The sequence below is a fragment of the Corvus kubaryi genome, unplaced genomic scaffold (assembly GCF_017639235.1).
Source record: "Corvus kubaryi isolate FWS band 111438036 unplaced genomic scaffold, C.kubaryi_AGA036_p1.0 134, whole genome shotgun sequence".
NCBI classification, from domain to species: domain Eukaryota; kingdom Metazoa; phylum Chordata; class Aves; order Passeriformes; family Corvidae; genus Corvus; species Corvus kubaryi.
In genome coordinates, this window is record NW_024580668.1 from 7,119,057 (window position 1) to 7,129,834 (window position 10,778).

At 52.6% G+C, this 10,778-nt stretch overlaps 1 protein-coding gene across 1 annotated transcript; it reads right to left on the reverse strand.

Annotated features, from left to right (window-relative positions):
* Positions 1–403: 403 nt before the first annotated feature.
* Positions 404–3,562, reverse strand: FNDC11 (fibronectin type III domain containing 11). The gene is made up of 2 exons (XM_042047796.1): positions 3,466–3,562; positions 404–1,451 (listed from the first exon to the last, which is right to left on the reverse strand). The coding sequence occupies exon 2, from the start codon at positions 1,431–1,433 to the stop codon at positions 459–461; it is 975 nt and encodes a 324-aa protein (XP_041903730.1). The 5' UTR covers positions 1,434–1,451; positions 3,466–3,562; the 3' UTR covers positions 404–458.
* Between the last annotated feature and the right edge of the window lie 7,216 nt (positions 3,563–10,778).

The following is a 10,778-nucleotide window of genomic DNA, read 5'->3' on the forward strand; positions in this document are numbered from 1 at the left end:
CAGGGCGTAGAGGGTGAGAGAAACCAGTGATGGACGTAAGTCTGGGTGGGTGATTTGGAGAGCTTAGAGTCCAGTTCAGGTATTTTGGAGGAAGGACAATAAAAACCCAAAACATCATTGGAAGAAGCTGACACTGAGCATCCATCACGGATGGAAAGCACTGGATGGTGGAGATGCTTCTTTCTCCTGTGCTCTGCTTTGGAGGTGTCCAGCGAGACTTCCTGGTTCTGGCTGCTCCCACCTGTCACCTCTGGCAGTGGGACACAAGTGTTGAGTCCCAAATGCTGCCTAAAGGTGTTATTTTTTGTGAGAAATTTCAAATGGGTTACTGCTAACCTGGAAAGATTTTGGGAAGGCGCCTGTAAAATTGCTGTTGAAAACAGAACGAGTTTGATTTTATGCAAACTGTTTAAACTATTTATTTTTAATTACTCTTACTCATCTTTTTCATTAAACCATTAAAGTGAGAGAGCCGGTCTTGTAAGCCGCCTCATCAGGCTGCGATTGGGGGCTTCCTTGGTGTCTTCAACAGGGTGAGATTTTGTCTTCAATATAATGCAGTCATGCCACTTCGAGTAGACGAGCGTGTGAGTGTCGGATCTCCTCACTTTGAACTCATACAACCTGCCAGGCTGCAGGTGGTCGATTATACACGGGTTGGAGATGACTTCCTGGATCCGGCCGTATCCTGGTTCTGTCTGACTGTTATCTGTCACTAGCTTGACCTCCAGCTGCCATCGTTCAAGGTGTGACTCTTGACTTTCAGTGAACCACTTGAGCTGGACCCAGGTCTGGCATGCAAATGACTCTATCCGATCAAAAATCGGCGGCTTCTTCGTATAGAGAGAAAAACTAATGGGAGGGTGTAGAGCACCTCCAAGATGTATCTGTGACACCAAACTGTGCTTGACATGGAGCTTCCTTGGCTCTTCCAAGGCAATGAGCTTATTTAAAAACATGGAGAGCTTGAGCACTCTCTTTATATTCAAGTCCCACTGGGAGAGGAAAGTTTCCACGTCACAGATCTGTACGTAACGGCTCAACTCCTCCCGACCTCGTTCCAGCTGTTCCAACAGCTCAGTTAAAAGTGCCAGTTGGATTTCAGTCTGTTTTTTTCCCACCTTCTTGATCTTCTGGAGTTGGCAGGGGTTTGCTATTTGCAAGATGTCAGCAAAAATCATCATATTGTTCTGGTCTCTCACACACACGTGTCTGGGCTGAAACTTCAAGTAAAAGTAACACTTCTTCAGAAGATGAACTTTGTTCCAGTGGTACTGGAGGTGGTGGGCGTTCAAGTCAGAGTTCAGGAAATCCAAAACAAGGTTTTTGTTTCTCAGGTACTTCTCCATGCTGGCATTGTCGTCCTGTTCTTCTCTGGGTGCATGTCTTGGGGTGTCCGAACTGGTTTCATTCTCATGCAAAACCTTAGCCATGCTTCCAAAGCTTGGCTGCTGTGTAGGAAAGCAACAATAATAACATTAAGAACCAAAGGAAAAGCAGCTGTGAGGGAGTACAATCATGGCTATGACTCTTCTCTCTTAATTAAAGCTTAGCTTATAAAGAACTGTCAGACTAGATGTAGTTCCAGAGGAATTTTCCTCTATACTTGTATGGTTTCTAATGTTTTGTCTTCCAACTGGTCTTCCTCTACCCACCCTTGAGAGGTTCTACCTCTGCTTAATAGATTCACTGACAGAAACTATTCTCTGATACACTCTGCCAAAATTTCTCCCCATCTTATTATCTTGTTTCATTCTAATTAGCTACCTTTGTATTCCTGTAAGCAATTTCTTTCCATTCTTCTGCCTCTCTAGAGATGTCTATTTTTCTCTCTTTGTAATCTGCCAGGCTGTTGAGGTTTGAGGCCCATCTTCTCAGCCAGTTCCTACAGCTACATAATCACCTTGGTGATTCAAATTAACCCTCTGCCCCCACGTGAGCTGGAATGTAGCAGGCAGAACAATGCGATCCACTGAGTGCCACCTCACAACAGCTTCCAAGAGGAATGACAGCGTTTCCCCTGCACTTCTACCTTCACCAGTGGATTGGCAGTCATAACCTGACAATGTTTCCAGTGATGTGCTGCTTCCCCTATCTTTGGTTTTAGTTTGCATCATCTCAGACCATGAGGTCTACTTGCTTTCTTGCTTTTCTGCAGTGTATGGTAAGAGAACGACACACATGTAGAGCACCTGTAAACAGGTAGCAGATTGCCATGGAGGTGTTTAGGCAGTGGTTCTTGCAGCACCACTTCTGCTGGCTTAATCATAGCTGTTTGCAACGGCCTGGAGTGATGGGACAAGGGGGAGTGGCCTCAAACTGACAGAGGGCAGGGTTAGATAGGATATTAGGAAGAAATTCTTCCTTGTGAGAGTGGTGAGGCCCTGGCACAGGTTGCCCAGAGAAGCTGTGGCTGCCCCATCCCTGGAGGTGTTCAAGGCCAGGATGGATGGGGCTTGGAGCAACCTGGTCTAGTAAAAGGTGTCCCTGCCCATGGCAGGGCATTGGAATGAGATGAACTTTAAGGTCCTTTCCAACTCATTCATTCTGGAATGATTTTATACTTCATTTACTGGCAAAGATGCACTCTGGCAGTGCCATCTGTGCCAAGGTGGAAGGTGTTTCTCTGTTGTGCTTTAGCTGAAGTGCCTGTGGCTCACACAGCTTATGTACCATAAACAGCAATTAGCTAAATAAATGTCTGTGTCCCTGTTGCTAGTGATACTGTAATGAGAACCCAGCTGGACATTTAGGTGGCTTTCACAAGCTGGACACACTTGATTTGAAAACAAAATAAATACAGTATTCTGAAACTAAGATCTAACTGGGATATTTTAATTCTTACATGCCCTCTAGAAGCTAGACGGTGAGATCTACTTGACAAAGCCATTTTTCTTGGCCTCATTTCCCCTAAATTCATAACAGAGCTAATAACACTTCCTCATAGGAATTCCAAGCATTCGTAAACCTTTCAGCTGTCTGGCCCTGAGCTGCACCACAGTTTATAGTAAGTCACTCATTTGCAACTTTATCTTCCAAGAGAGCTGTCAACTAAAAGAAAAACAAGCTGTATTTCCTTTTCACTTTTTTCTTTCCACAAAAAAAAACCCGACCCAAACCAAAGCAGTACCAGCTCCAGGCATCGCGTGTGAAGCAGCAGGACCAGCACACGCGCCAGGTGACATTCCCCACTCTTGGAGGGATTTGGCTCTGCCAAGCAATGTGTTTGCCCACACACCGAGCTGTCATTGTGCTTACTTTCCTTGCTTTTCCCCATGTTTTTACATCCCCCCCCCCCTTTTTTTTTCCCTGCCAGGGAGGGCTGGCTGAATTCCCTGCACTGCTGCTCTGTTTGCAGCCGGAGGGGGCTGCATCACCCACAGAGGGGGCTCTGTGTTCACCCAGGCCAGGGTTTGGAGCAGTCACAGGGGCACCCAGCGGCTACCCCCTCGGGCTCCGACCCACCTCGTCAGGCCCGGGAGCTGTGTGCAGGCGCTCCTCAGGCCCTGGGAGCTGTGTGCAGGTGCTCCGGTCCCGGCGCGGCCCGGCCGGATACACCCGCGGCCCGGCCCGGCCCGGCCCCGCAGGACGCGGCCGTTGCCACGGCGACCGCCAGGCCTGGGGAGCTGCGGCCGAACCAGGACAACCCCCGGAGTCGCTCATACCCTCCCCTCCGTAATTCACAGAATCGTTTGGGTTGGAAAGACCTTAAAGCTCATCCCGTTCCACGCCCCAGCTGTGGGTAGCGATGGCAGTAAATCGCAGTAATCGCCTTCCCAGCCGCTTCCCCTCCCGGCCTGCCCCGGTCCCTCGTACCTTCGGAGGCGTCAGGCTCGGTGGCACCGGCCGTCGTGGGGAGAGCAGGGCTGCTCTGCCCGTGCAACGAGACGTGTCTGCGGTGTCTGCAAAGCGGTGACACGGCAGTGACACGGGGCAGCGCCATGGCACTCCGTGCCCGCTGCTGGGTCACAGTGGAACGGTGGAACCAGGGAAGATGGAATGTAGAATGATGGAACCGTGGAATCACAGGTTCACAGAATGGCTTGGGCTGGAAGATCACCTTCTTCCACCCCCTGCCATGGGCAGGGACACCTTCCACTATACCAGGTTGCTCCAAGTCCCCACCAACCTGGCCTTGAACTCTGCCAGGGTTGGGGCAGCCACAGCTTCTCTGGGCAATCTGTGCCAGGGCCTCACCACCCTCACAGGAAGAATTTCTTCCTAATATTTAATCTAAATATCAGATGAAGCCCGGTGGGCTTTATGACATTGCTGAGAATGGGGGCTTATTTGCTTTTGGGGGGAGAATGTTGCAAAGTCCATTTGAGGCCAGTCACCAGCACTTCACTCTCCACAGTGACACTGAGGCTGTTTCACAGTCAAGAGTTTTGTTAAACACATAATCCTTATGAAAGAGCTGTGTTGAACTAGGATATAAAATGCTCCATTAAGTGCAGCAAACTTCCTTCTGGGGAGGAAGGGGTTTTCCTGCTCTGCTTTCCTATGGGACCTGGCTGCCCAGTCAGCTGTGTTACTGTGGAGAAGAGAGTCTGGTTCATGGTGGCAAGCTCCATACCACAACTGGTGAACTCATCAGCAAACTGGACAAGTCCCTGGGGCTGAAGGTGCCTTCGTACTCTCTGCTATTAAATCTTTGGGTCAGGGCTTAGCCTTAATGCTGTCTGGTGAGCTCAGCTGGAGCATCTCTGCTAAGCTTTTTTAACTGAATGACAGGCAGGATCCATAACGCCAGCCCTGAGCTCCTGCTTGAACATCAAGGGAGGAGGCGATCTGTCATTTTAAGAAATCAATGCATCTTCTCAAGGCAGCCAGAGCTTACTGTTTCATTTCACAGCTGCCAAGAGATTAACTATACAATTGTCAGGTGTGATCCTCTAACAGACAAGGGAGATAACGAGTATGAGTGAAAGCAGGTTGGTAGCCTTCTTTGGGAAGGAGGGCCACTGGAGATCGGTATTTGATAATTACACAAAGTTTCTGTGGGAAATGAAGGTTAATGCTCGTGTCATGGGTCTCAATACTGTTGTTTGGACTGTGTGTGCTGGGAACTGGAGCTGTCCTTTCCAATCAGCCTTGGTGGTCTGAGGGTACGAGAAGAGTCCTGTCGAGGTCCAGCTTACCTTGCCTCCTGTTCCAGCTGGGCCCTGTGCCAGATGCCCAAGGAGGAATCATGGAATCATAGAATCACAGGATGGCTTGGTCTGGAAGGGACATTAATGCTCATCTCATTCCACCTGAGCACTTTCTATGAGCACAGCATGGTGCAAGTTGGAAACGGGGTTTATGGCTGGAGCTGTGCAGAGACTTGCACTGAGCTTGTTTGTACTCTATTGCCATAAATACTAACCTGAATCCCAACTTTAGCATGGAAACATGGAATCCCTTTGGCCACCCCTACCCTGAGCAACTGGCCAAGCTGTTTTCTTGGTTTTAGGGATAGGAGAATAAACCTGATTAGAATCTGCAGCTGAAATTTTAATATTTTCCATCACTTTGCGTCAGGATCAATTCAACTATAGGATTTTATAGCACTCTGTGAATCTCTTCGAATTAATACACATACAAATGTGTTTGAAGCATTCAACACCACATAACCCTTTAGCCCCCTCATCAGCTGAGCTGTCTCTGTGGCAGAGCTGACAGCCACTGTCACTCTGTTTGTCACTCTGCCCATCCTGTCCACAGCATCAAAATAAAGAACTTGTTAGTCCTGTCTGAGATCAAGATATAAGGAGACAATTGATTTTCCTCCTTCTTCTCATTAGTGAGCTCTGACACTTAATAAAACATATATTTCCAGACTCAGGGAAAGCAAAACATACGGATAGTGCCTGTCAGAGAGGGCTGGGAGCAGGGATTAATCTTTATGGAAAATCAATAGCTGGAACAGAAGAAATGGCAGAACCCAAATTAAAAGTCGCTGGCAATTTCTGCCTTCATATTTCACATCTTCTGCATTTCTGAAAAAGTGATTTGCTGCAAAGGCAACCACCACAGAGGCAGGGAGGAGGGCGGACTTTATGCCTGGTTCCTCTTCTGCTGCTTCCAGGTGGTACCTGGCAGGTGGAGGTGGGTGCCAGGTTTGGAGCAGCTCTTTGGGCAGCACCTGGTTCAAGGTGATCCCTGTCCCAGGACAGAGGGCTGTGCAACACTGACCTTTCTGCGAGAGGTTGTGACCCATTGGCAGCACTGTCGTTAAAGTCTCCCAACATCACCACCTCCTCTGGGGTCCCTGATTTGTCCCTGCAGCCCCAAACAGTACCCACCCTTCAACATATTCACCTGGCTGCATGGAAGCAGGATTTTCAGAGCAACATAAAGGCTGCAGCCCCCGTCATCACAAGGGTATGACTGATTTACTCACTGCTTGCTCCAAGTTTCACTGGTGCCTCAGATACCTGAAATAAATTATACATTCCAAATATATTCCAGCTCTAAATCACAACCACACATCAGTGAACTCGTGGTGTTCGTCAGACTCTGATTCAGAGGCTCACTTTGAGAAGGAAGAGGAATGGAAGTTTTCTAAAGGAACCCGGGGGAAGGAGGGAGGGAATTGCTCTTGTGGGATACAAAAGCCCCAGCTGGACGAGGGCAGGAAAGAGTTGATTGTGTCCCCGAGGCAGCAATTATCTCCAGCTCATTACACCCACTAATGGGACCCGAGGAGGGAGCCCCAAAGCCTGGACCTGACAGAGTTTGTAGTGGCTGTTCGCATAGGGCAGGTCAATAAATTTGGGGCTTTGGAGGCTGGTTTGGGAGAAAAATCTTTGGTCTGAGCCTCGCACTCTGCTCCACGCAGGGCTGACAGCCTCGTATTTCCTCAGGAGCAGTTGCCTGCTAGGCTCTTCTTTCCTCCCCTGCTGATGGATGGGCAGCCTGGACAAGTCTTGGCACCAAAGAGGACCCCTGGGGCGGACACCCCCTCCTTTCTCCAGAGGTGACATTAATTTAAGCACCCGACATGTGTGGACATGAGAGTCGAGAGCCCGTCTGAGCCGCAGGCTGCAGCAGCGCTGGTTTATTGATGGTCTCGCTCAGGGAGATGGAGCGGGGTCAGGGAAGCTCCTTTATCTTGCTGGAAGCTCATCAAAAGCCCGTTCGGATCTCCTTGTGCTGTGCTGAGCTTTGCAAGACAGACGTCCTTGAGCGTAAGTTCAAGGCAGGTTGCCCTGTCCCAGATCCCACGAGACACTGACAGGCTCATCCCAGCAGCGACTGTGTTTCCCCGTTTGTCCAGGACACTTCCCAAGGGTGTCACGTTTCCTTGGAAGTGCGAGAGCAAAGACGGGAAGTGGGAAACTTGCTGAGCCTGCAGCTTTGTCCCCTGGTCATCACCTGGGGTCGGTCCCTGCTCGGGGCTGTGCCTGGCGGGGAGCACAGCCGGGATAATGCCGGGGTGCAGCACGCCTGGGGAGCGGGATGTCTGCCTTCTCCAGGGAATGGGACATGGACACAGCTCAAGGCTCGAGCATCGATCCCCCTGGGAAATGTGCTGACCGGCACAGCCACAGAGCAGAGCCGGCAGAGTTGCCCTGCTGTGATTTATCGCCCGGCTGGGCTTGCACTCCCTCCCATCTGTCTGGGCTTCCATCTCCCATGGATAAATCAGCCCGAAGCGTTTGATCCCACAACAGCCTACAAGCAAGGGGGGCTGCAAACCTCCAGGGCAGGAGCAAGGCAGGGGCTTTTATTTCTTGCAGGCTACAGTGGTTTGGGGAACATTTGTCTGTGTTTCCCAGACACAGGGCCAGGACTGTGTCTGTGCCACAAGGAGAGATTGAGGCTCACGGAGAGATAATGACCTGCTTGGGTTTGTGGAGAAGGGGTGGTGAACCCTGCACAGCCAGTTTAGTGTCCTCACTGATTCCTAGGAAGCTTTTCGGAGGGGCACGAGCATCTTTGACACTACCACAGCACTGGCCCTTCCAGGGTTAAACAGGAGTGACTGTGAGGCTGGATCTGTGTGGAGGGAGTGGAGTCAGTGCTTGGAGTCGTGCTGGGCTTTGCTGCTGCTCACAGGGTGCTCTCCCCACAGCTTCATCCAGCCCCGATGCTGGGGCAGGGGCTGTGGCACCCCATGGCTGTGGTCTAGGGGGTTGATCCAGGGGGGCTGGTGGGGCTGCAGCACAGGGCCAGAGCAGGGGGGTCCTCGGGGGGTCCTGACAGCCCCCAGCTCCGGCAGCAGGACAGAAGAGTGAAGTCATGTCAGTGTCATCCCATCCATCTCTGCTGCTTGCAGGCTGGTCCTGGGGGAAGTGCAGGCTTTGGCAGCTCTAAGTGGGGTTGGAGGCGGATGCAATTCTGGAGAAGATTCCCTTGCAAAACCTGTAAAATAAAATAAAAAAATTAAAGTTCTTGGCTGAGAAGCTTGTTTAGAGATCTTGTCTCTGGCAGAGGAAATAGTTCTTAATTTCCTCCCTTGCTGCCTCCCAGCAAGTGCTGGGTCCCCAGAGGGGCACAGGCCATCAGCTCTGTCAGGAAACGAGCTGGGGAAGCAGCTTTTGTTCACGGAACTGAGACTGACCCGAAGTGGCTCTGGGTGAAGCTGCTGCTGCTGCCACGTGCAGTCCCTACTTACAGGGAGAGGCAGGTGGGGTGTGCGTGGGGCGAGCAGACTGCACAATGCATTTGAGACAGATTGCAGGCAAAAATTACATTTTCTGAAGCCTTGTGTGGAATCAGGAGGTGGTTTGGGCGATGCTGCTCCCCCTGCTTCATCCGCTGGGTCCCCTGGGCAGGGCTGCCTGGGTTCTGCAGAAGGGGGAGTGAGGGGCCATGGCCATTCCACACACACTGGGGGCTGCACTGCTCCTGTGTGAGCTGCTGGGATATTGTGTGCAATGGGATGAAAGGTATTTAAGCTTGGTGCCATCCAGGGCCTTGTGTGCCGCATGGTAGAGCACTGGGGCTGGGCTGTCTGAGGACCCCCATGACTGTCCTGCCATTGAACAGGGGAACAGAAGGTGAGGAGTGTCCAGGCTTCTACCTCACAGTGGGTCAGTGGGGAGAGCAGAGTCCCTGCTCGCTTGGCTTTTGTCCCTTGTGTTCATTGTCACCTCCACCCGCACTGAGAGCCTTGTCTGAGTCATCTCCCTGCTCAATGGAGTGTGTGGGCTTAGTGCAGCTTTAGCTGTTCATCCTCTGCTGTGCTGGAGCCTGACACAGGCAAGTGGAGCAATTCATCAATGTGGGGATGAGGCAAATGAATGTCCTGTGCCGATGAAATGGACCTTGCCCTCCTCCCACCAGCTCAAGCAGCAGCTGGTGTCTCTCTGGCCCAGCGAGGGCTGCTGAAGTGGCTGCTGCTTGAGGAGCTCAAGAGATCTTAAAAGAAATACGGACTTATGTTTTGTGATGAATGACTTAGTGCTTTAGCTGTAAAATGCAGCCTCTGTGGAGAGGAGGGCCTTGAAAATGTTTCTGTTTGCAAGCAGAGAGAGGGAGAGCAAAGCCATGGCTGCAGCACCTCAGCCCTGCTCTGAGGTTTAATCCCTCCAGGTGAGGTTGGTGCCGGCACTCAGGACTGTGACTGGCCTCATGGCCATGGTGGCTGCGAGGGCTGTCCTTGCCTTTCCCACCCTGGCCCTGCTGCGAGCCCATCGCCTTCACCACGTGCAGTTCTGCCCCAGCACGTGCCCCACTCCTGGTCCCCAAGGAGCTCAGGGCAGGCGGTGGCTGCTAGGGTATTCTGTCAGCTGTCAAGTGCTTGAAGCGCCTTTGTGGAGTTCAGCAAACCTCTTTGCATGCGAAATAGCAGGTCTCCAGAGAGCAAATCCAGAGTGAAACATCTCTCCTGGTGATTGACATCAACGTCTCTCATTAATGGTGCTTTTCGGCTGTGCCGTACGGTCACCTGCCCTTACCGGCTCCTCACCTGCAGCACACGTGAGAAGTGAGCTGGGCTCCAAACCCAAGCTTCTGCTGGGGTTCTATTTCACCCCATTTGCAAGGGCTGAGCTGGGGGCCAGCTCACAGAGGAGAGCGAGATGCCATGAGCCTGGAGTCCACATGATCCTTGTCACTGGTGTAGCTTAAACCAGGGGCAAGTCACAAGAGCAGAAGCGTTCTTGGAGGTGCCGCAGCATTTGTGACAGAGATGTTGCGGTGACTGCATTTGGTGGGGGACAGCAGTGTAGCACAGCAGGTCTCTGCAGCTGCGCTTGTCACCAGGACAGGGACAGCCTCGGGGCTTGTCCTGCACAGGGGGCCAGTGTGACTGGAGCCAGTGCAGCCCCTTCCCTGCCTGCAGGCAGGATGCTCCGGGCAGGACTGGGGGGGATGTTTGAGCACCCCGGACTGCCCCTCACAGTGGGTGCTGTGCAGTCAATACCGAGATAACCCATCAGGAAGGGGGAGGAAACACAGCTTGGGTCCCCCCCTTGCCAGCCGGTGAGCGGGGCTGCTCTGGCCCCTCGGCATCGCTCCGGCTGTGGTCGACCAGCCTCCCTGCGGCCCCACTGGGCTGAAAACATCCATTATAGGTGCCTGTCGGCAGCGATTACGGAGCACAATGCTGACGGCCGTGCGGGGGGAGCCCACGGCCGCGGGGCCGGCGGCGCTGGGGCTGCCGCAGGGGGAGCGGGAGGGGAGGGCCGGCTGCCCAGCACGTCCCAGCGCGGGCGCGGCGGCTGCCGCGGGTCGTGCGAGGCTGCGGGGCCGTTACGCAAGGGCTGGCGAGCGGCGGAGCGCGGCCCCGGCTGCCGGGACAGCCCGTGGCCCACGCCGGCCCGGGCTGGCCCCAGGCTGCTGGAGAC